This window comes from Engystomops pustulosus, chromosome 2, assembly GCF_040894005.1.
Source record: "Engystomops pustulosus chromosome 2, aEngPut4.maternal, whole genome shotgun sequence".
In the NCBI taxonomy this organism is placed as follows: Eukaryota; Metazoa; Chordata; class Amphibia; order Anura; family Leptodactylidae; genus Engystomops; species Engystomops pustulosus.
Window position 1 is genome coordinate 228,173,711 of NC_092412.1, and position 25,907 is coordinate 228,199,617.

Sequence of the window (25,907 nt, forward strand, 5' to 3'; positions counted from 1 at the left end):
CTGGACTTCACATTTTCACTTTATGACAGGTACCAGTCTATTAAAGTTTACCTAGCTCCCTGCCAGCAAACCGCTTTGAGTCACAGGGCATTCTGCTGGAATCCTCAGGTCCCTGCGTCATCACCATTATCTCCTCACAGCTCTCCCCCTTCCCTCATGCAGAGATGAGCTTAATTCTGAGCTCTGTTGCAAATACATCTGTGTCAGCTCTCGTCTGTATGAGGGAGGCGGGAGGAGGGAAAAGAGAGGAGATAACGATGATGACACAGGGCCTTAGACACCCCTATGACTCAATGTAGTTTACTGCCAGAGAAATTTAACCCCTTCCCGACGCGCGCCGTACTAGTACGGCGCGCGCCGGGTCCCGGTGCATGGAGAGGGCTCGCGGGCCGAGCCCTCTCCATAGCCGGTAAGTCTTTGCTGCATATTGCACAGGCCGCCATCTTGCCATCACGGGGAGCGGTGATCCGTGGCCATAACAGCTTCGGGTCTCACAAAGGCCCGAAGCTGTCTCTTTTGAACCCATTCATTATCAGTCATCAACCAAAAAAACAAAAAAGCTCTGTAGCATGTGACTCCTAGTGTGTACACCGGTCTACAAATGAGGGCTCTCATAACCCATTAACCAAGCATTTAGAGACATATGACCGGAGTCAGCAATATAAATCAATTTTTCTTTATATCCAAATGTGAAAAGACATAAAACACCAGTACATCACCATATCTTCGGCAAACAGTGTCAATTGTCCATAAAATTGTAGCACGCTAGGAGATCATGGCTTTTCACTGAGCAACCGACGCCCGTATGGTCTAGTGTGACGTTTCGGAGGTGTGTCCTCCTTCCTCAGGTGTGTCTGAAAAATAGTAAAAGTAAAAAAAAGTTTTTTAAAAAAAATTATAATAAAAAAACCTAAAAATTCAAATAACCCCCATTTCCCTAGAACTGATATTAATATTAATAAACTGTAAAAATCATAAACACATTAGGTATCACCGCGTCCGAAAATGTCCGATCTATCAAAATATAACAACGGTTTTTCACTGCGTTTAATCCCGTAACGGAAAATAGCGTCCAAAGTCAAAAATGAAATTTTTTTGCCATTTTGGAAAATATAAAAAAATTTATAAAAAGTGATCAAAAGGTCGCACAGTCCTAAAAATGATAGCAATGAAAACGCCATCAAAAGTTGCAAAAAATGACACCACCCACAGCTCCGTACACTAAAGTATGAAAAAGTTATTGCCGCCAGAAGATGGCAAAATAAAAAAAAAAATTTGTACAGGTTTTAATTTTTTTAAATGTATGAAAACATTTTAAAACCTATACAAATTTGGTATCCACGTAATCGTAGCAACCCATAGAATAAAGTAGACATGTCATTTGGGGCTCACAGTGAAAGCTGTAAAATCCAAGCCCACAAGAAAACGTTGCAAATGTGTTTTTTCACCATTTTCACTGCATTTGGAATTTTTTTCCCGCTTCCCAGTACTCGCCATGGAATATTAAATACCGTCACTACGAAGTGCAATTTGTTACGCAGAAAATAAGCCATAACACAGCTCTTTATGTGGAAAAATAAAAAAGTTAGATTTTTGAAGGTGGGGAGTGAAAAATGGAAGTGAAAAAACTAAAAAAGGCCAAGTCGTTAAGGGGTTAATAGTGAGAGGAACCATTAATGTTAATTACAAAAACAGATTGGGAATTAATATTAAAAAGGATTTGGTGACCTATTAGGTGAAAATGTGGAATTCTAATCCCTTTAATTATTTCACTTAGAACAAACTAACCAGACAGCCAAAATCCAACTAAATCCTCATCTCCCCTGATTGGTGAAACCCATTGAAACTGACGATTGTAACATCATACATTGTATGTGTTTGGCCAGCTCTACATTAGCTCAGTGGACTAAACAACTGATCAATTAGTGATTGATCACAATCATCATTTCTAATGGGGGGAGGTTTGGGCCTTATCTCTACCCTGTTAAATAAAAGAATTGTTAGGTCAGACTGGCCCAACCAAAGTTACACAATATTGGACCTCAAAGATCACAGAAAACAATCCATGTGGTGTAGACTTTTATCACTTGCCACTAGAACTTCTCTTTCATGGGACTGTCGGTTATCAATAACTTCCCACATCCTTCAATGAGAAGTTATGTGTGCAATGATAACAACGTAATGAAAAATGGAACCTTAGTAATGTTTCCAATTTCAACCAACCTGCGTCCAACACCGACTCTCCATAAACAGGGCAAGAGCTGCCGACTACAAGCCAAATACCTCTAAAGAGTAATAGCCACTGAAACTAAAAGGTCATAATATAGGTGGACCTGAAGGCATTGAAGTGATCACATAATGTAGTATTTTGCACTTTTACTATATGAAGTTGAAGGTTATTACCTTTGATGTGATTTTTTTTTACATTTTTTTTATGATGCATAATTTCATGACCCCATTTAAAGGGGTTGTCCACTTTCAGCAAATATTTGATGTTGTTTTTGTAATGAAAAGTTATACACTTTTCCAATATACTTTCTGTATCAGTTCCTCACAATTTTCTAGATCTCTGCTTGCTGTTATTCTATAGGATAGAGTCTGGCCCCTGATCATGTGATGTCACCCAGGTGCACTGCTCATTATAACACACAGCTCTGATTACTCGCTGCGCTATAAGGAGTCGTGTACCTGTGTGACATCACATGACTGGGATATAACGAGTTGTGCACCTGTGTGACATCACATGACCTGGGATATAACAAGTTTTGCACCTGTGTGCCATCACATGACCAGGGGCCAGTTTTTATACGGAAGAAATAAATAATGAAGCTTCCTATAAAATGACAGTAAGCAGAAATGTAGAAAACGGTGAGGGATTGATACAGAAAATAAAATGGAAAATTATACAACTTTTCATTACATAATATCAATTATTTTCCGATACTGGACAATCCCAGAGATGCCCAAACCTAGTCCTACATGACAGTAAGCAGATGTGATTTATGGTGAACAATGTTCAGTACATTTTATTGAGTTTTTATGTTGTTGTATGTGTTTTTTTTATATTAATTTATTTTTATAGAAGTATTTATAGAAGTTTGTATTTTAAGTGTACATATTTTTATTGTCGTTAATCTAAACATGTTCCTTTCACTGTAATGGAAGTTTATTTATTATGATTACTATTCTTCACAAAAAAAAGGAAATGAAAAAGTCATTAACAAAATGATTTAATTGTTTAATATATTTATTTAAAAATAGATTATTGTAATACATTGTGAAAATCAATAATAAAGCTTTACATTTTATATAAAACCCATATTCTTAAAGGGATTATTTGACAAGAAAGAGTCAAAAATTGTTGCAATGTGTCTAGGATCCAAAATCCAGTGGAGATTTGAGCTGTAAGGCTGCTATGACGGGATAAGAATGCACTCTGTTGTAAGGATACATTAAGGATACATACCTTACAAGGGAGGGCTTAGACATATCCCATACAGACATATGCAAAATACAGTGAGATATGTCACCCTATTTTTCACCTACCCCTTGAAAGCAGGGAGAGGAGTCAACAGTGATTGGCCGCTGCCAATATTTGGGGTATCTCTTGAGTGATATCCCTTTCCTTATATGGACAGTTACATGACTGGGGACTTCCCTGAGTGTACGCTCAGTGGAGGCTGAGAGGGGGCAGTACTCCTGCATCTGCCCCCCCCCCCCATAGGCTTCAATGGCCTTTCCTGAGTATATGTCACTCAGAAGGAGGCAGCAGGATGGAAAGACGTGGCTTTTTGCCCAGTATACAAGTTTTTGTAAAACTATATTCATACGTATTGCATACTCCTCAATAGAATACTAAACTCCACATGTGCATATTGCTTCAAATCCCTTTAATTTTTAAAGGAAAAGAGCTGTAATTAGTGAACATGGCCTAAGGAGGACTTAAAACATGCATATAATTGTTCAGTATTTTTTTTAATGTTGTAGTTAAAATCATTGTCCAAAATATAAAACAGAGGTATCTATGTAATAGCACAATAGTACGGCATCATACACATTGGGGGTCATTTACTAAGGGCCCGATTCGCTTTTTCCCGACGTGTTACCCAAATATTTCCGATTTGCGCCGAATTGCCCCGGGATTTTGGCGCACGCGATCGGAAATCGGGGGACGTGGCCGAACGAAAACCCGACGGATTCGGAAAAACCGCCGCATTTAAAACAAAAAATGTGTCGCAAAAATTGCACTTACCTTCACTAGGTATTGGCCGGTGAACTTCAGGGCATTCCATCGCGCCTCCGGGGAACTTCAGCGCAGCAGCGCCACCTGGTGGACGGTGGAGGAACTACCTTAGTGATTCCCGGCCAGACCCGAATCCACGGCAGAAAATGCGCCGCTGGATCGCGAACGGACCAGGTAGGTAAATCTGCCCCATTGTATAAAGCTGCAGGGACAACATGTCCATAGTCACTGGATATAGTCAGGTTTTCCTTGGTGGATACAGAGCAGCTACTGTTCTCCATTCTGGGTTTTAATTTGAAGTCAATTTTTTCAGTTTGACAACAATGAGGAGATATTTGACCTGTAACTATCGCAGTCTATTCCAAATTTCCCCAAAGTTTCAACAAATCTTAGGGAGTCGCGTTTGGAAGCAGCACATTTATGGAATTGTATACAAGAAGTAAATTCTGTCTCTCCTGTAAAAAACAAACCCCAAAGTGACATCACAAGACCTGGATGATGTGTAGTAATATGGAGTTATAATCGCATGGCTTGTGCGGTCAGTGTCACTTTCTCCGTTTTGGCAAAAGCCTGATTTTTTTCATAGTATGCCGCCTCATTCACAAAGGTTGGATAAACCGTATTTTCCCCTTCATAGCAGGTGACCTCTCCGTCCATGGTGATAAACATTGGGTCTCCGGGGTTAAGTGGTTTCCAGTCTTGATCCTTTAAATTTAAGACAATGACATGTTATATGGAACACATCCCCAACCTACATGGATCACAATTAGTAGATTTGGCTAAATATACAGACTGACAAATTGACATAGACATCCTATAAGCTACAGGTTTACATGGACAAGTTTACTCTGAATGTACAAAAATGAACGGGTACATAAGGAATACACTAAACAAAAAGGCATTATAAGAGGAGCGATGCATGTTAAACTACTGGCCACATCTTCAAATACACCTAGAAGAGCATACCTGGAGGCTTGGATGAATAATGGCACCAAGGTCACCACTTTCATTTCTTGGGTAGTCTATCTTCTCTAGTACTCTGTAAACTTCAAGGCTACAAGGTGGAAATTCTGTACCTGCAACGTATTCACAAAAACATATCATCAGGCAACATACTGGAGGCCAGGACTGATGAATAACAAATGATTAGACGAGAAACTAATTAAAAAAAACCTAAGGAACCATCAGGAATCTTCCTATTAAGGTAAACTGGATGGTAGCTTCTAAACCATGTTTCCCTAATCCTATAACACTTCCTAACTTTATCTAACTATTATGCAAATTAACTGAGGCTACTAGGGGGTGGATTAGCCGCTGTCGAGTCACTCTAGTTCACAAAGCAGTGGACGCTTCTGCTGTCCCACCTCCTTCCGCGTCATGGCACTCCATATATAGCTTGTATGCATGCCAACGGCTACTTCAAGCTCGGCACATGTACTGTAGCCCCTTCAGTGGATGTGGCTGTCATGATATGCGCATGGGCTCTGCTGCCAGAGAAGAAGCTTATTAGTTAGATAGGTTTAGATAAAGTTAGGAAGTGTTATAGGATTAGGGAAATATAGTTTGTGGCTTAGAATGTAAAGAGGAATCTACCATTGTATCTACATTAAAAGCTACATACCTGATGATAAGTTTTCTGTAAAGGGATGGAAAAACATGGCTTCTTTCTTTCAAAAACAGCACCACACATGACCATTGGTAGAATGGGGTATTGCTGTTAAAGTGGTTGTTTGCATGTTAAAAAACAGGTCTGTCTTCCTCAAAAAAACAGCTCTTCTGAAGATGGGTAATGAATGGTATTGCAACTGAGCTCCATTCATCTGTATACAGCTGAGCACCAATACCGGCACAAACCATGGTCAAATGTGGCACCGTTTATGGAAGAAAGCAGTTATGCCCAAAACTGCAGTTTGTATATCCAATATAAATTATTGACCTTCAACTCACAAAATTATCTATGGCCCTACTAAGATTTCTTTCTACACCACCATCCCATTACAAGTACAAGACCTAGTATACCCTTATCAGAAGCAGTGTGACTTTTTCGTACTCCTTAACCTGATAACGTCACCTAATTTACTAGGATGGGAGGAACCCTTCATTGTCAGGTGTTAGCAAATGTTCAGTAGGTCTTATTTTTGAGTGGTCTCTAAATACCCTGGAAAAATAAGAGTGTATTTTGTAAATCAGATTACTGCTCCTAAATGTAATGAAATAATAGTTCCAGGGCTAGATGAGAAGATTTCTTGTGTTACCTTCATTAAAATACTGCATGAAGTCAAGAGCGTAGTTCACGACATTCCTCATTGTACGCAGAATATCTGCTCGAACTACTCCTTGAGGTTGAGGTCCTACTTCTATGCCTGCAGGAAAAACAGACTGTATTAGCCAAGCCAATGATGGATATAGATGCAATTGCTTTCTATAGCTTTACCCAACTCACATGGTCACTGTACCTTTGGTAAGTCTATAGCAAGATAGGACCAAATTAATATTTTTAGAGGACTAAACAGTAAAAAGGACACTGTATGTAATTTGTTAAAAGGGGTGTCCTCTGGATCCTCCTCCCATGATAAGAGACCCATAGACATCCGCTACATTTACTTCAGTGGAATAGACTAGCTGTATACAGCCACATAAAAGGTGAAATGAGCACTGTGATTCTGCACAGTGTAACAACGTGTGAAGCTACAGCACGGAGGGGCTCTGGTAATGCATTCCCCTTCTCCAAGCTCTTTTGGCTCATTAGCATAATGATAAAAGGTCTGATGGGTTCCTAGGTTCCTTTGTCAGACCAGAGATGAGCGAAGCCCTGCACTCGGAAATCTCCATCAGCTCCATAGACAGGAATGGAGCAGAACGGACATGTGCGGCCATTTGCTTTGCTCGGGGAGCGAGGAACCTCGGACCCTATCGGATCCCCTGTTCAAGATCTGTCATCACTGAGACCCCCACTAATAGTCTAATCATGCCCTATCCCAGAAAAACCCCTTTAATGTGAGTATTTCAAGTGATTACATGTCTAGAAGAGTTTGGGAGCACTTACCAATCGGATGCTTTGCTATAGAGCGAGTTGTTGCATATTTCACTCCCGGGTGTTCAATCAATAAAACAGCACAGGATTCAGGAGCCATAGATGTCTGTGATAGACATACAAGGAAAAAGTTACAGTGTGAATATATACACATATGTCTGGAATATGCACCACATCCATTGTCATGCTGTTACCTGAATGTATTTACACATCTGTATCATGAAATCATCTCTTGAGTTCTCAAGGATCAGCGTCGCTCCCATGTGTGCAGTGGTGTTATGTAGGTCGAGGATAACGTCATAACCATCTTTACTCCCCTTTGGTCCAAATAAGGAGTTGATTTTTCTTGCTTGTTCTATTTCATATGGAACTTTTCCTTCTTGATCCCCACTAGAAAAATAAAGACGAGAGAAGAGGTCTCATATCTAAAAAGAAATAATATACAGGGAAAGGAATATCCTTGAAGGTCTATGGTGCTTTAATGGTGCAGGGGATGGTAGCATAAAAAGTGAACTTATTATTGGCTTTGTTTTGTTAAATTGGTTCAGAATTCAAAGGACTTTATTCTCCATTGTTCAGCACAACCCCCATTATTAACTTTTTAGTAAACATAAAATTTGTCTCCCTTCGTCAGGGGTCATCTAAAGATGACCCGACAGATAAATTGGTACCTTAAACCAACTCCAGGTCGTTGTGAAACCATGTTTTAGTGTCTCAAATCACTCTGAGGTCTCTCATTAAAGAAACAAATGTTTATACTTAGATGTGAGTCTGACGAGGCATATTGGACTGGCATCTGAACACTTTAGGGCTGGAACATAATACTCCAGCTTCATTGAGCATGTGCCATACCTACAGTGCTTGAACCGAGAAGCCATGGTGTACTACATAGACTTCACTTGGAGCATCGCACTAGTGCCAACAGAGGTTGAGTATAAAGGTTTGTACTTATTATGGGGCAGATTTACTTACCCGGTCCATTCGCGATCCAGCGGTGCGTTCTGTGTGGAGGATTCGGGTCTTCCGGCAATTCACTAAGGTAGTGCGCCCGATGTACGCCAAGGCCCCCGATTTCCATCACGTGCACGCTGGCGCCGATTCGCCACAATCCGATCGCGTGCACCAAAATCCCGGGACAATTTAGGGAAAATCGTCACGCAAAATGGAAAAATTTGCGTAACCCGCCAGAAAAACGCGATTCGGGCCCTTAGTAAATGACCCCCAATGTGTCCACAGAGAAAGCTCATACAGGGCAATTTGGGACACTAAACCACCAGTCCCTAGACACTTGTGGGGTTTTATTTTCCCATGTCAATATGACAGGTTCCCTTTAAAGACATTGGGAGACATTTATCTTAAGTCTGAAAACTTGTGTCTCGTTTGTGGGATTTTTAATAAGGTTTTGGGTTCATTTTTTTGGGCTTGATAAATAAAGCTTGTGAGTCTGTTGCTTTTTTGAGACTTTTGACTAAAAAGTTGCAGAAAAGTCTCAAATGTTTGAGCAACCTGTTGCATATATCTGCTCTGGACTTGATGCTATTTGCACCAAATAAATTGACTTTTCACATGGATTGCACCAAAATGTTCAACTTTTTCATAAGTCCACATCTGGAAACTTATGACAAATCAGGCGCTCCACTGAAATAAACCAACATGACAACAAAAGATGTAAATAAAAAAAAGGGCCCAAACCATTAAAAAGACACAAAGTAGCAAGAAAAAAAAAATGTAATAAATGTCCTCCATTTTTCCATTTTAAACATGCAATAAATGTCTTATTAACACAAGAGGTCAGAGAAGATGGGGACAGACATTAACCCATTCTCACACTGCGCCGTACATGTAGAGGTGCAGGGGCTGCTTGAAGAGGCCTTACGAGTGGAGTCCTCTTCATATAGAGGCGTGATTTGCTGCATATTGCAGCAAACACCCACTGCTAATACCCACTATCGGTGCTAGCACCAATCACGGGTATTAACTCTTCCGATGCCGCTGGTGCCACCATCATTGTTCCAATCATCGCTACCTGGAACGTCATTGAGGAGCGGCAATCGGTTGCCATGACAGCCTCGGGTCATCGCCAGTGGTTCAAACTGAACCAAAGAATAAAGTAATGGTGTTATTTGGGGCCCACAAGAAAGTGACGAAAATGTGTTTTTTTGCCAATTTCACGACATAGAAAATTTCTTTCCAGCTTCCCAGTAAACGGCATGGAATAGTAAACAACCTCACCGAGAAATAACATTTGTTACAGAGAAAATAAGCCCTCACACAGAGAAAGTTCTAGATTTTTGAAGGTGGAGAGAGCAAAATGAGTGAAAAAAACCCTGCGTTAATCTTTTCAAAGATTTGTAGGGTGCATTTTGTAGCTAAAATCTGCCCTAATAAAAATTGACATGCGGTGGATTTTATACTTCTGGCCTTTTATACAGCACGTGCATAGGATTTGTATAAATCCCATTCACTATTATAGATCCTATCCACTGTTATGGGTAAATTGCTGGAGATTCCATTGCAGATAATCCACAGCATTTATGGCACGTGTGTCCCTGGGCATAGGCAGAAGCCAGTCTACTGTGAACACAGGTCCTTAGAGTAATCTAAAAGTAGTTAAGATGTCAAAGAGACTCTAGAATCTAAGATTTCTAGCACTCCCTTAGTGTACTGAAGAGCTGGGTTGGGCCGGGCCCAACAGGAACACTTGTAATAGTGAAACAAAGCAGATCCATTCATCTCATGCCAAGAACAAACACCGGGAACAAAACCCCAGGACGACTCAGCACAATCCCGGCACAAGCAGCAGAAATGTCACTGAACATGTAAAGGGAAATGTTCTGTTCCCTTGTCCTGGAAGGTCAGCTGCCAAATGCTGCACTAAGCACATTTTTACACATTTCCACATTTACAAGACTTTACTAATAGTCAGAAATATTTACTTAAAAAAACAAAAAAAGCAACTGCATAGAAAAAAAAGATCTATTTGCTCTCCCAAGTTTTGTTGTTATTCATTGAGCTCTTGTGAGCAGGTCCCTCACTCCTATTGTTCCACATGACTGTAATATATTTGTATATGTCCCATATGATTTGTAAAGCGCTACAAAATATGATGGTGCGATATAAATAAAGATTATTATTATTATCCCTTATCCTGTGGATTGGATGCGGAGCTGGAAATTGTTCCAACAAATTTGCTCTGTCAGTTGGCATGTCAGTTCAGTAACTTGAGGTCGTGGTCTGGTAAATCCTTCAGAACAAACTTATTTGTGGGCAATTGATCTCATTGAGAGTGAGGTACCTGTTGTTGTGATCAGGGGGTGTCCCAGTGGTTTTTCACAAAACAAATTAGATTATGAATGGTGCAAGACCTGAAGGGAGGAGCTAGAACCTGGAGTCATGCTCCTCCCTTCAGACCCTGTACAATCAGCTGTGCCCGGGGTGTTTCTTTAAATGAAATTCTGCAGATTTGTCCAGGGTGGATCCGACCTCAGTCATTCTGCTGTGGTTACTCCTCAGTTCCTTCCTCATTTCTCTTAAATGGCCACTCAGCAAAGAGCTGTTAAAAAGTTGGAGGCCAATTTGCAGAAATGAAAAGATAACTTGGAATCACTTTTGTCTGTGTTAAATATTCTTTGCATTATTACAGAAAAGCATAGCCCTTGCCCCAGTAAATAAAGAGAAAACATGGTGCTCCTTACCTAAGACTTTGATTGTCAAAAACTCTGTTCAGGTCAGTGTCAATATATCTAACACATTTCTCCACAGCTTTCGGATTGGTAATAAATGGTCTCACCTCCATGCTCCGCCTGGCAATTTCCTCTCCATGTTTTAACCAGTGTTTAACTAGTAAGACTCCAGATAACTCATTTCCATGGGTTCCCCCAAATATGGCCACTCTGCGTACGGCTGAGTGACTACTGCTTGTAGCCATGTTGACAGCTGCGAACAAATATCCAAAAAAAAAAAAAAATGTAATAAAAGAAATTGTAGTGGTCAGTAAAACTGAAGAAACAATTAAATATCGTGAGATTCAGTTGTATAACTCAATTCTGCATATCTAATTCATAATATATTAGCCAGACAATACCTGGTCTCCTACAACTAATTGCATGTTTTATTGGAGTTGATTTTTTCCAAGTTCACCATAAAACTCAGGGGGAACCACCTTGCACCAGCTCCACAATCATGTGGGGTTGTCCGTGGCCTCTCTTAGTCCACTCCTGGTGGTGTTCATGTGACCAACACAGACTTGTCATTTTACCCAGGGTCAGTTCCAGGTTTCAGTAGGCCCCTGGGCGACAGAACCCCAGTGGGCCGATTTGCATTAAACTCACATGGCGGCATTAAAAATTCAGAAACGAAAACTGTTTCCCTAGTTTTTAATACCAAACTGCCCCCTCACGGTTATTTTATATAAAACGCCCTCACACCATATGGATTCATTAAACATAGTCCCTCTCAACCCCATGGATTGCTTATGTGGGCCCCCCAGCAGCTCTGGGCCCTGGCACTTGTACCTGCATCAATGAGCGATATCACTGCTGTACATGACTGTTCCTGCTCCTCTGACATCATAAGTCCTAGGGCAGTGTTGGCGAACCAATGGCACGGGTGCCAGAGGTGGCACTCGGAGCCCTCTCTTTGGGCACCCAGGCTATCACCCAGCACAAAGGTCTCCATTCAGAACTTGAGACCTGATTCAAGGAGGTGTGGACAGAGCTTGATTATCATTGTAGCCCCTTCTCCAGACCTGTGATTCATTGTAGCCCCTTCTCCAGACATGTGATTCCCTGTGATTCATCCTTTACAGGGAAACTACAATAATAATATGAACTTCTCCTTCTTTCTCCTGTATTGTATCTCAGGGCGCCAATACATTTGAAACTTGTTACTTTAGATTGGCATTTGGCCCTTTGTGAAAAATATGTGGCTTTTGCTTGTAGTTTCGGCACTCAGTCCCTAAAAGGTTCGCCATCACTGTCCTAGGGCATTTCCCAGTACAGTTCATAGATACTAGGGACTGTGCTATGAGAACAAAGAGCTGCAACAGGACAACTATATCTTTTTTATTTATTTTTTATCTTTTTATCTTTTTATTTTTTTTTTATCTCCTACGCTGCCCCATCCTCTCAAAAGTTTTGGTTAAATCCCAAAAAATCCTTTCAGTGAAACATTCGTGGTGCTGGTTATGGGGATTTAGACAGCCAAGTGTACCACACAGAAGTGGAGGTAGTTTCTTTCATTTGAAGTTGTAAACTTCCTAAAGCCGAGTACAATTTGCGAAATTCAGTTCTTATCTTGACCGGCCAAAACCATGAACAAAATTCAGCATGTTAGGGGTTCAGTTTAAAAAATCCAGCAGACACAGGACACAAAAACAGCTGCACATTTTTTGCAAGGCTGGCACGTGTCCCATTTCCTTCTATGGATTTCACAACCTTAAACTGCAATAAGGTTGTATCTTATGACTGACTGCAATGTTTTTCAATTACCATCATCATGTGGATGGAGCTCAAAGGTCAATGACAGATGGGACACACACAACCATCCACACGACTGTTTTAGGTGTCCCGTCAAACTGCACTCATGTAGGTAGCCTCAGTTCCATATATTGAACTTGCCGAAGGATAAATACACACAGCCAATATTTGCATCTATGGATTATCCATTGATTCATGGCTAACACATAGACAAATGTATTTCTATGGTCTCTGGGTTGTTTTCCCAGACCCATTGTGTGAGTTGCCATTTTCTACTGCCATTGATGTGTGAGCAGAATGACTTGATAGTGACACAAATAATGAACTTCAGGTGCTTTTTTTTGCTGTCGGATAAAAAAAACACTCAGATAACAACTATGAGGGTGCGTTCAAATGTTCAGTTTTTCAGACACAGTTTTCAAAGCCAAAAACCAGTGTGGATCATAATGGGCGAGAACATATCTTTGAGTGGTGCTCCTTAGGAGTAAAACTTATGCTTGTGGGGACCAAATGAGCCTCTCCATGAACAGTTGGTGATAGGCAAACTTCGTTGGAACCATTTATGATGGCACCATTTAGAATGGAATTGGTGAAGCTAATGTGAACAATGCCCAATGGTACAAAGAGTAGAACAGTAGTACAAACAGTAGAATTTAGGTTCATCCTATGTTTAACCCCTTAATTACCGCCATATCGTCTTTTAATGGCAGTCATTAGGGTACCTCTTCTGACACAAAGCCTTTTTAAGGCGGGACATCACAAGAATATTTCAGGACATCAGGTCCTGCAAGTGCCAGTGCTGGTTGGTTATCAAGACCTGGCCTCGGCATCTAACAGTTGGGAAATTGGGTATCAAACCTTGCAGAGTAATTTTTGGCCTGAGTGAATGTATTTTCCAAAAAAATTTTGTTTTAACCCCTGGGAAACACTTAAAAGGTTAACAGACTTTGTAAAAGTTGTTTACATAAATTGAGGGGGATGTAGTTTCTACAGTGTCATTTATAGGGTTTTACTATTATTTAGGTCTCTCAAAGTCACTTGAACGCTGAGTTCAAAACATGAGTCTATTTCATAAAAAATAGATAAATCACACCTAGAGTTCTGAGCCTCCTAGAAGAATGAGAGGAAGCATAAACAACCATGCCAACATAAAGCAGACATCCCGGAAATGTTAGTTATCAAGCTATTTGGGTGGTCTGACCATTTTTAAAGCTTGAAATGTTCTGCTTTCCTGATAAAGAAATTTTTTCTTCAGAATGGAACGCAGAACTTATCACTAAATGTTTTCAACTCACATGAGCTACAATGGGACACATGTATCATAGTTTTGTCTCTCTGAGGTGCATTTTAGAGACTTTTGCAGCTAGTTCTTGCCCCTTATGTTTGATCCTGTCTTTTTACTTGTGATACATGTTCAGTTTTTCCTATCCTGGCAGGCGCAAATTTTGGCTTCTTTTTTAGACTTTTTGTTGCAAATCCACATGGACACAAGCCACATGAGGGAGTTATATACAGAAGTGGACACTACTGTTAATTTGGGATTTGCATTTTTAATACATTTTGAAACCTAGTACAACAGCTGAGGAAAGTGGATTTTCCTAATTACATTACTGTTAACATTTGAATTTACAAAATGCATAGTAAACGCAATGTCAACAATGTTTCGTAAACACAAATGTTAACAGTAATGAAATAAGGCAAATCACCTCCTCAGCTATTTTTATTAGTTTCAAAATGCATTATAAACACATTTAAACTGCTACATGTGACCTCACCCTTAGGAAGTAACCAATTAAAAAAAATGCAAAATTTTGACAAAAGAGGCTACTTTGCAAAATGTTAAACAGTTAAAGCATGTGAAATAATTCCAATTTACATGTTAAAATTGGGTCCATGAAAAAAAAAATTTCTTTGCACCTGCCCTGGACCAGGTGCAGAATTGCGCCAAAATTGGTGCAAAAGCGGCAAAAAGTTGCGCGGAACATTTGGAAAACTAAGATACATGAGGCACACTGCACAAGGTGCAGACCAAGGTGTATTTGAAAAAGAACCGAGTTAAAAGTCGGAAAAATGGTGCAAAAACGGCAAAAGTCGCTAAATTAGACAATTTGGCTAGCTGAAACTATGATACATGTGCCCCCGTGTGTCACAAGGAAAACAAATCTGGATATATAAAAGCTTTCCGAAGTTATAACCAATTATCGTGACACATGTCAGATACTAAAATATACCTCTCGTGTCCCCCCTCATTCTCATAGACTGTAAGCTCTTGTGTCACCCCCTCATCCTCATAGACTGTAAGCTCTTGTGTCCCCCCCTCATCCTCATAGACTGTAAGCTCTTGTGTCACCCCCTTCATCCTCAGACTGTAAGTTCTTGTATCACCCTCATCCTCATAGACTGTAAGCTCTTGTGTCTCCCCCTTCATCCTCATAGACTGTAAGCTATTGTGTCACCCTCTCATCCTCATAGTCTGTAAGCTCTTGTGTCACCCCCTTCATCCTCATAGACTGTAAGCTCTTGTGTCACCCCCTAATCCTCATAGACTGTAAGCTCTTGTGTCCCCCTCATCCTCATAGACTGTAAGCTCTTGTATCACCCCCTCATCCTCATAGACTGTAAGCTCTTGTGTCACCTCCTTCATCCTCATAGACTGTAAGCTCTTGTGTCACCCCCTAATCCTCATAGACTGTAAGCTCTTGTGTCCCCCTCATCCTCATAGACTGTAAGCTCTTGTATCACCCCCTCATCCTCATAGACTGTAAGCTATTGTGTCACCTCCATCATCCTCATAGACTGTAAGCTTTTGTGTCACCCCCTCATTCTAATAGACTGTAACCTCTTGTGCCCCCCTTCATCCTCACAGACTGTAAGGTCTTTTGTCACCCCCTCATAGACTGTAAGCTCTTGTGTCACCTCTCATCCTCATAGACTGTAAGCTCTTGTGTCACCCCCTCATCCTCATAGACTGTAAGCTCTTGTGTCACCTCCTTCATCCTCATAGACTGTAAGTTATTGTGTCACCCCCCATCCTCATAGACTGTAAGCTTTTGTGTCACCCCCTCATTCTAATAGACTGTAAGCTCTTGTGTCACCCCCTCATCCTCATAGACTGTAAGCTCTTGTGCCCCCCTTCATCCTCATAGACTGTAAGCTCTTGTGTCACATCATTCATCCTCATAGACTGTAAGCTCTTGTGTCACCCCCTTCATCCTCATAGACTGTAAGCTCTTGTGTCACACCTTCATCCTCATAGACTGTAAGCTCTTGTGTCATCCCCTCATCCTCATAGACTGTAAGCTCTTGTGTCACCCTTCATCCTCATAGACTGTAAGCTCTTGTGAGCAGGGTCCCCACTCCTATTGTTCCATATGACTGTTTGTACTCTGTAATGTAATATAATATTTGTATATGTCCTCTATGATTTATAAAGCGCTACAACATATGATGACGCTATATAAATAAAGGTTATTATTATTATAAAACAGAGTCTGGTCATTAAACTGAAAACAGGGGTTAATTGCCTAAAATGACAATAACAGTAATAAAGAAAACCATAAAGTAAAACTATTCTACTTAGACATAGTTACATAGATACATAGTTGAAAAAAAAATGTGTTAATCAAGTTCAACCAATGAAAGGAAGGAATTGGATAGAGAAATGTTATTAGACAAACATATATAAACTATAATAATCTTATGTGAGCAGCGCAGTGTAGAAAGTAGGAGATGTATACATATCTAGTATATATAGTGCATGATCCTACCTGCAGCAGTGAAGTGTACACACAGATCTTTTCCTGTCCGGCTATTTATACCCATTCATTCTCAGTAATTATTACTTCCCAGCTTTATCTTCAAGTTACTTTCTTGCCCTTTTGTACCGGACTTTCCTAGGAGGAGCAGGCAGCGCAGCTTTCTCCGCTGAACAACAACTTTATTCACAAACCAATGTTAAATAATGTCCAAGTACAAACCGTACAATAACAAGACAGTGACACTAACCTAATCCAGGCGTCCTCACGAGACTCCAGCGTCTGAGCATGTACACAGAGGAGGGATCCGGCAACACCGCCCTGACAACAGACCCCAAGGGATTATGAATGCTGCCAAAAAACTTCACTCTCAATGAACTTTGCTGCAGGACTTTTAAGGTCGAGCGAAACATCTTGGGCCTTCAGCTGATTTTCCCACAAAAACAAAGAGAAGAAAAACAGAAGTAAACAACACGTCTGGTTTCACTTCCTACACACAGCAATCCAGTCAGCAGACTGATCTCCCTCACAGAAGCCTGATCCTGTAGGCCGGATCAACACCCTCCACCTGATCACTACACAGTATATACTGTCACCTACCTAATACTAACGCAAAAAGGAAAAACAAAGAAAGAAGGTCCAGGAAGCCCTGCAGATCAGCAAGCTCTGAGCCCGGCCATTATTATCTGCTGACTAAGAGTCCTTCACCGCGCACAACTGCAGTGTGTGAACTTGTCTCAGGTCACTGAACACATCATGGGATTATAAAAGGCTTCCTAAGTCACCAGAGATCGTTACCTAACAGAAATGACACTGACAACAACTAGAGAGGAAATCATACTTTATATAAACCTTACTTTATATAAAGCAAACTTTGTAAAAAATACTACAACGACAAAAACTTACAAATAAATACAAGAAAGTGCAGCCGTAAGCCTAAACTGACATATTGGGGCATATTTACTAAGGGTCCGCGGTCAGGTTTCCGTCAGGTTTCCCAAATTTTTCCGTTTTTGTGCCGCATTTAACTGCGTTTTTTGGCGCACGTGACCGGATTTTGCCGCATCGGCGTTGCCTTTTATGCGATGCATATGGGGGGGGGGCGTTCTGTCGGACGATCCAACGGATTCACACAACGCGCGGGATTTAACATCTCAAATTGTGTCGCAAGCCAAGCGCTTACATTCACCAGGAAGAAGAAGGTGAACTCCAGCGGACCTGAGCAGGGAAGCGACACATGCAGGATCTCGGGCGCACAATATTGGTGAATCGCGCCGGACTTCATCTTCATCGGACCGTCCAGATCAGGGATCGCGACAGGACTGGGTAAGTAAATGTGCCCCATTAAATAACAAGGACATAAACAAATACAGAAAACCAAGTAGGGGGAAGGGGAAAAAAGGTGCAGATGTCCGGGGTTCCTGCATCGAAATCGCACTAGACCTAAGGATTTGGCCGCTATTTAAAGAAACCCCAGATGTGTGATCAGCCCTCTGCTAGTCAATGAATCCCTGTCACCAAGGAGGAGAAGCAGAAACTCCCCAGCGAATGGAAATCACTAACCCCAGGGGTGTAACTAGGAGAAGCAGGACCCCATCGCAGGCTTCTGAATGGGGCCCCCTTTCCCACTTACAAAAAAAAAAAATATATATATATATATATTTGTATACTCACACATGGGAGTTAGGCCCCTTTCACACTTGAGTTTTTCACGCACTTGTTCTGTGCGTTAGAGATGAGCGAGCACTAAAATGCTCGGGTACTCGTTATTCGAGACAAACTTTTCCCGATGCTCGAGTGCTCGTTTCGAGTAACGAGCCCCATTGAAGTCAATGGGAGACTCGAGCATTTTTCAAGGGGACCAAGGCTCTGCACAGGGAAGCTTGGCCAAACACCTGGGAACCTCAGAAAAGGATGGAAACACCACGGAAATGGACAGGAAACAGCAGGGGCAGCATGCATGGATGCCTCTGAGGCTGCTTAAATGCACCATTATGCCAAAATTATGGGCAACAGCATGGCCATGACAGAGTGACAGAATGAAGCTAGATAGCATGTAAAACATCCAATAATTGACCCTGACACTATAGGGGACGGCATGCAGAGGCAGCGGCAGCAGCGGAAGGCTAGAGAGTGGCATGGCGACATACCCTAAATGGACTCAGGCTTCAAACCAATGGGTAGCAGAGAGGAACCAAAGGAGGTGAGCAAGAAGCGCTCAAATAATATTGGTACATGATAAAAGTTTGCCAGTATATTTTGTGGATTACACAGCAGGGTGGCGACAAAGTTAACATGGAAGCCATGAAAACAATCCAAAATTCTGCCTGACACAGCTCGTTTGATAAGGGGACGATGTATGGAGGCAGTGAACTAGTAGTAGATTAAAGGTGCTGCAGTTAAAACTATGTTAGTTGGTTCTTGGCATGGAGCTGGCGCTCCGCTGCCAGGCGAGCTTTCGCCAATCCAAGCCCCTGTCTCTAGGCTACTCCCCAAACAGCACTTCTAAAAACCTTTCGGATAAGATCAAGTGTAGTAGCGTTCTTATAAGTTTGGGATATGGCGGGTGAGGGGAATGTAAACATCTGCGCAAGAAGCGCTGAAATAATATCCGTAAATGAAAAAAGTTTTCCAGTATATTTTGTGGCTTACACAGCAGGGTGGCGACAAAGTTAACAAGTTTGATGTGGAATGCCCTGCAATAGCTCTTGGGCGGTGTGCCTTTTATCACCTAGGCTCAGCAGTTTGAGCACCGCCTGCTGTCGCTTAGCAACGGCACTGCTGCTGTGCCAAGAGCTACCGACTGATGGCGCCATGCCCACGGATGGTAATTCGGAGGAGGAGGAGGTGGAGGAGGGGTGGGAGGATTTGGAGGTATAGTAGGCCTTTGAGACCTGGACCGAGGTAGGCCCCGCAATCCTCTGCGTCGGCAGTATATGACCAGCCCCAGGGTCAGACTCGGTCCCAGCCTGCACCAAGTTAAGTGTAGTAGCGTTCTTATAAGTTTGGGATATGGCGGGTGAGGGGAATGTAAACAGATGCGCAAGAAGCGCATGATGCGCATGGAGCTGGCGCTCCGCTGCTAGGCGAGCTTTCGTCAATCCAAGCCCCTGTCTCTAGGCTACTCCCCAAACAGCACTTCTAAGAACCTTTTGTATAAGATCAAGTGTAGTAGCGTTCTTATAAGTTTAGGATATGCCGGGTGAGGGGAATGTAAACAGATGCGCAAGAAGCGCATGATGCGCATGGAGCTGGTGCTCCGCTGCTAGGCGAGCTTTCGCCAATCCAAGCCCCTGTCTCTAGGCTACTCCCCAAACAGCACTTCTAAGAACCTTTTGTATAAGATCAAGTGTAGTAGCGTTCTTATAAGTTTAGGATATGGCGGGTGAGGGGAATGTAAACAGATGCGCAAGAAGCGCTGAAATAATATCCGTAAATGGTAAAAGTTTGCCAGTGTATTTTGTGGATAACACAGCAGGGTGGCGACAAAGTTAACAACTTTGATGTGGAATCCATGAAAACAACCCAAATTTCGGCCTGACAAACCTCGTTTGATAAAGGGACGATGTATGGAGGCAGCTATATGGACGACTTTTGGAGGTAGCAATGGAGACAACGTGTGGAGGCTGCTATGGAGACAATTCAATTTGGATAGTGCCTGTATGTGGCAGTCCAAAAAATTTTTCAAACCAGAGGAGCAGGTAGGTGGCCCTCCAGAAAAATGGAATAGATTGAGTGCCTGTATGTGGCAGTCCAAAAAAGTTTTTAAACCAGAGGAGCAGGTAGGTGGCCCTCCAGAAAAATGGAATAGATTGAGTGCCTGTATGTGGCAGTCCAAAAAATTTTTCAAACCAGAGGAGCAGGTAGGTGGCCCTCCAGAAAAATGGAATAGATTGAGTGCCTGTATGTGGCAGTCCCAAAAAATTGTTTAAAACAGAGGACCGGAAAGGTGGCCCTCCAGAAAAATTGAATAGATTGAGTGCCTGTATGTGGCACTCCCAAAAATTGTTTAAAACAGAGGACCGTGTCGGTGGCCCTCCAGAAAAATTAAATGCATAAAGTACTATACCTAGAGCCAGTGGGCCCTGTCAAAAAACAGCCAGTTTCCTCTGCTTTACTGTAGAAAGAGGAGGAGAAGGAGGAAAATGAGGAGGAGGAGGAGTGGATAAATTATTCAGGTTGAGCTTCCTTCACCTGCTGGAGATTTGAAATTAGGAGAAATCCATGCTTTATTCATCTTGATAAGCGTCAGCCTGTCAGCGCTGTCAGTCGACAGGCGTGTACGCTTATCGGTGATGATGCCACCAGCTGCACTGAAAACCCGCTCTGACAAGACGCTAGCGGCAGGGCAGGCAAGAACCTCCAAGGCGTAGAGCGCCAGTTCGTGCCACATGTCCAGCTTTGAAACCCAGTAGTTGTAGGGAGCTGTGTGATCATTTAGGACGATGGTATGGTCAGCTACGTACTCCCTCACCATCTTTCTGTAAAGATCAGCCCTACTCTGCCGAGACTGGGGACAGGTGACAGTGTCTTGCTGGGGTGACATAAAGCTGGCAAAAGCCTTGTAAAGCGTACCCTTGCCAGTGCTGGACAAGCTGCCTGCTCGCCTACTCTCCCTCGCTACTTGTCCCGCAGAACTACGCACTCTGCCGCTAGCGCTGTCAGAAGGGAAATACTGTTTCAGCTTGTGCACCAGGGCCTGCTGGTATTCATGCATTCTCACACTCCTTTCCTCTCCAGGGATGAGAGTGGAAAGATTTTGCTTGTACCGTGGGTCCAGGAGAGTGAACAGCCAGTAATCGGTGCTGGAATAAATTCTTTGAACGCGAGGGTCACGGGATAGGCAGCCTAGCATGAAATCTGCCATATGCGCCAGAGTACCAACGCGTAAGAATTCACTCCCCTCACTGGCCTGACTGTCCATTTCCTCCTCCTCCAACTCCTCCAACTCCTCTTCTTCTGCCCATACACGCTCAACAGTGTAGGACTCAACAATGGTCCCCTCTTGTGTCTCGCCAACATTCTCCTCCTCTTCCTCCTCATCCTCCTTCACCTCCACCTCCTCCGATATGCGCTGAGAAACAGACCTAAGGGTGCTTTGGCTATCAACAAGGGAATCTTCTTCCCCTGTCTCTTGTGAGGAGCGCAAAGCTTCCGACTTCATGCTGACCAGAGAGTTTTTCAACAGGCCAAGCAGCGGGATGGTGAGGCTGATGATGGCGGCATCGCCACTGACCATCTGTGTTGACTCCTCAAAGTTACTCAGCACCTGACAGATATCAGACATCCACGTCCACTCCTCATTGTAGACTTGAGGAAGCTGACTGACCTGACTACCAGTTCTGGTGGAAGTTGACATCTGGCAGTCTACAATCGCTCGGCGCTGCTGGTAAACTCTGGATAACATGGTCAGTGTTGAATTCCACCTCGTGGGCACGTCGCACAACAGTCTGTGAGCGGGCAGTTGGAGGCGGCGCTGCGCTGCCCTGAGAGTGGCAGCATCTGTGCTGGACTTCCTGAAATGCGCACAGATGCGGCGCACCTTCGTGAGCAAATCAGACAGATTGGGGTATGTCTTGAGGAAACGCTGAACTATCAGATTTAACACATGGGCCAGGCATGGCACATGTGTCAGTCTGCCGAGTTGCAGAGCCGCCACCAGGTTACGGCCGTTGTCACACACAACCATGCCTGGCTTCAGGTTCAGCGGTGCCAGCCACAGATCAGTCTGCGCCGTGATGCCCTGTAATAGTTCTTGGGCGGTGTGCCTTTTATCACCTAGGCTCAGCAGTTTGAGCACCGCCTGCTGTCGCTTAGCGACGGCACTGCTGCTGTGCCTAGAGCTACCGACTGATGGCGCCATGCCCACGGATGGTCGTTCGGAGGAGGAGGTGGAGGAGGGGTGGGAGGAGGAGGAGGCATAGTAGGCCTCAAACACCTGGACCGAGGTAGGCCCCGCAATCCTCGGCGTCGGCAGTATATGACCAGCCGCAGGGTCACACTCGGTCCCAGCCTCCACCAAGTTAACCCAATGTGCCGTCAGAGATATATAGTGGCCCTGCCCGGCAGCACTCGTCCACGTGTCCGTGGTCAGGTGGACCTTGTCAGAAACGGCGTTGGTCAGGGCACGGATTATGTTGTCTGACACGTGCTGGTGCAGGGCTGGGACGGCACATCGGGAAAAGTAGTGGCGGCTGGGGACCGAATACCGAGGGGCGGCCGCCGCCATGAGGCTGCGAAAGGCCTCGGTCTCTACTAGCCTATAGGGCAGCATCTCCAGGCTTAGCTATCTGGAAATGTGCACATTAAGGGCTTGGGCGTGCGGGTGGGTTGCACTATATTTGCGTTTCCGCTCCAGCGTCTGGGGTATGGAGAGCTGAACGCTGGTGGATGCTGTGGAGGATCGTGGAGGTGACGATGGGGTTTTTGTGGCAGGGTCCTGGGCAGGGGGCTGACTATCAGCTGACACAGGGGAAGGAGCAGTGGTGTGCACGGCCGGAGGTGAACGCGCTTGTTGCCACTGAGTGGGGTGTTTAGCATTCATATGCCTGCGCATACTGGTGGTAGTTAAGCTAGTAGTGGTGGAACCCCTGCTGATCCTGGTTTGGCAAATGTGGCACACCACAGTCCGTCGGTCATCCGGTGTTTCCTTAAAGAACCTCCAGACTTCTGAAAATCTAGCCCTCGCCGCAGGAGCCCTCGCCACGGGAGCTTCACTAGTTGACACATTTGGCGCTGATGCACCAGCTCTGGCCCTGCCTCTCCGTCTGGCCCCACCACTGCCTCTTCCAACCTGTTCTGGTCGAGGACTCTCCTCCGTCTCAGAAGCACTGTGTTCACCCGGCCTCTCAACCCAGCTTGGGTCTGTCACCTCATCATCCTCCGATCCCTCAGTCTGCTCCCCCCTCGGACTTCCTGCCCTGACAACAACTTCCCCACTGTCTGACAACCGTGTCTCCTCATCGTCGGACACCTCTTTACACACTTCTTCCACTACGTCAACAAGGTCATCATCACCCACAGACTGCGACTGGTGGAAAACCTGGGCATCGGAAAATTGCTCATCAGCAACCGGACAAGTGGTTTGTGACTGTGGGAAGGGTCCAGAAAACAGTTCCTCAGAGTATGCCGGTTCAAATGGCAAATTTTGCTGGGAGGGGGCAGACTGGGGGGGAGGAGGCTGAGGTGCAGGAGCTGGAGGAGTGCCGATTTCGGTGACATGGGTGGACTGCGTGGAAGACTGACTGGTGGACAAATTGCTCGAAGCATTGTCGGCAATCCACGACATCACCTGTTCGCACTGTTCTGGCCTCAACAGTGCTCTACCACGATTCCCAGTAACTTCAGACATGAACCTAGGGAGTGTAGCTCTGCGGCGTTCCCCTGCTCCCTCATAAGCAGGTGGTGTCTCACCCCGCCCAGGAACACGGCCTCTGACCCCTGCAGTAGTTGGACGCCCACGTCCCCGCCCTCGTCCTCTACCCCTAGCCCTCGGGTTAAACATTTTGAAAATGAGAGTTATAACTTGTATTTTTTTTTTAACTTTTTTTTTTTTTTTTTTGTTTTTTTTTGTGTTTTTTAGTTTTTAAAACCAAACGATGCTATCCTATTGCTATGGCTATTTTCTAGCCAAGTATTACAGCACACTACTATGCCAGATGAGATGACGCTGAGTTATGAAAAAAATAAACGTAAAATAAAAAAGGAAATGGCAGACTGTGCCTAATTGAAATACAACCCCGGGCCCTAATAAATTTTCCCACTTCGGTCTTTGCGATGGATATGTGCGTCACTAAAACACAGTGGTCGCAAGTCTGACTCCAAATTGCTCCCAATTTGATAGTAGATGCACTGCAGCAAGTACAGCCACCAGCAGATCAACCAGAAATCAAATATATCTAACGCTACTGTAGGCGTAATTAAGACGTTTGTATTCTCCTATGGCTATTTTCTAGCCAAGTATTACAGCACACTACTATGCCAGATGAGATGACGCTGAGTTATGAAAAAAATAAACGTAAAATAAAAAAGGAAATGGCAGACTGTGCCTAGTTGAAATACAACCCCGGGCCCTAATAAATTTTCCCACTTCGGTCTTTGCGATGGATATGTGCGTCACTAAAACACAGTGGTCGCAAGTCTGACTCCAAATTGCTCCCAATTTGATAGTAGATGCACTGCAGCAAGTACAGCCACCAGCAGATCAACCAGAAATCAAATATATCTAACGCTACTGTAGGCGTAATTAAGACGTTTGTATTCTCCTATGGCTATTTTCTAGCCAAGTATTACAGCACACTACTATGCCAGATGAGATGACGCTGAGTTATGAAAAAAATAAACGTAAAATTAAAAGAAACTGGCAGACTCTGCCTAATTCTACTCAAACCCCTAATAAATTTTCCCACTTTGGTGTTTGAGGTGGATATGTGTGTCACTAAGAGCTAAACACAACGGTAGCAAGTCCCCCTGCTAATTCCTCACAATATGGTACTAGCTGCAAATAAAAAAAAAAAAAAGTATAACGTTATTGTAGCCCTAAGAAGGGCTGTTGGGTTCTTTAAGAATCACTCCTGCCTAACAGTAAGCTAATAGAACACCCTAACGCTTTCCCTGAGCAGCAGCAGCTCTCTCCCTAGCGGCATCCAGACAGAGAATGATCCGAGCAGCGCGGGCAGCGGCTAGTCTATCCCAGGGTCACCTGATCTGGCCAGCCAACCACTGCTATCTACGTGTAAGGGTACCACGTCATGCTGGGTGGAGTGCAGAGTCTCCTGGCTTTTGATTGGCTCTGTTTCTGGCCGCCAAAAAGCAAAACGGCGGGAGCTGCCATTTTCTCGAGCGGGCGAAATACTCGTCCGAGCAACGAGCAGTTACGAGTACGCTAATGCTCGATCGAGCATCAAGCTCGGACGAGTATGTTCGCTCATCTCTACTGTGCGTGCTTTTGATGCACAGACCTTGCATTGCACTCTGACCCATTGTAATCAACAGGCTTTTTCAGACTTGCATTTTTATTACACGCACACACGCGCGTTTTTTTACGCATGTTTAAATCTCAGCATCCTCTACTTTTGCAAGTTACCCACCATACAAGTCTATGGAGATGCATCAATAAGGCATTGCACGCTGAGGCCCCTTCCACACTTGTGTTGCAGATCACGTCAGAGTCTGATCAGGGTGCGATCAGGGTTTGGTCGGTGAAAAACTAACAATTTTCTTCAGGTTTTCAATCAGTTTTCAGTCAGAGTTTGTTCAGTGTCTCAGTTTTTCACATGCATTTTCAATGCGTTTCAGGTGCAGATAATGCACATGAAAAGGACTCTTGGCTGAGCTCTATCTTTTCTATGGCAATTGATGCGTGAAAAACGCATTGCACTTGCGTGTGTCTCAGAGTG

The 25,907-nt window shown here is 43.6% G+C and overlaps 1 protein-coding gene across 6 annotated transcripts; it reads right to left on the reverse strand.

Moving 5' to 3' along the window:
• Positions 1-565: 565 nt before the first annotated feature.
• ASPA (aspartoacylase) lies at positions 566-25,707 on the reverse strand. 6 transcript variants are annotated; one of them, XM_072138425.1, is made up of 8 exons: positions 16,760-17,068; positions 10,973-11,213; positions 7,472-7,667; positions 7,290-7,383; positions 6,499-6,606; positions 5,210-5,319; positions 4,735-4,948; positions 566-854 (listed from the first exon to the last, which is right to left on the reverse strand). In XM_072138425.1, exons 1-7 carry the CDS (start codon positions 16,920-16,922, stop codon positions 4,760-4,762), a joined length of 1,101 nt encoding a protein of 366 aa, XP_071994526.1. In that variant the 5' UTR covers positions 16,923-17,068; the 3' UTR covers positions 566-854; positions 4,735-4,759. The 6 variants fall into 6 exon arrangements, with proteins under 6 accessions (XP_071994526.1, XP_071994524.1, XP_071994528.1 ...); XM_072138423.1 differs by lacking the exon at positions 566-854 and adding an exon at positions 17,110-17,247 and having other exon boundaries at positions 3,230-4,948; positions 16,760-16,935; XM_072138427.1 differs by lacking the exon at positions 566-854 and adding an exon at positions 16,522-16,689 and having other exon boundaries at positions 3,230-4,948; positions 16,760-16,849.
• Positions 25,708-25,907: the final 200 nt, after the last annotated feature.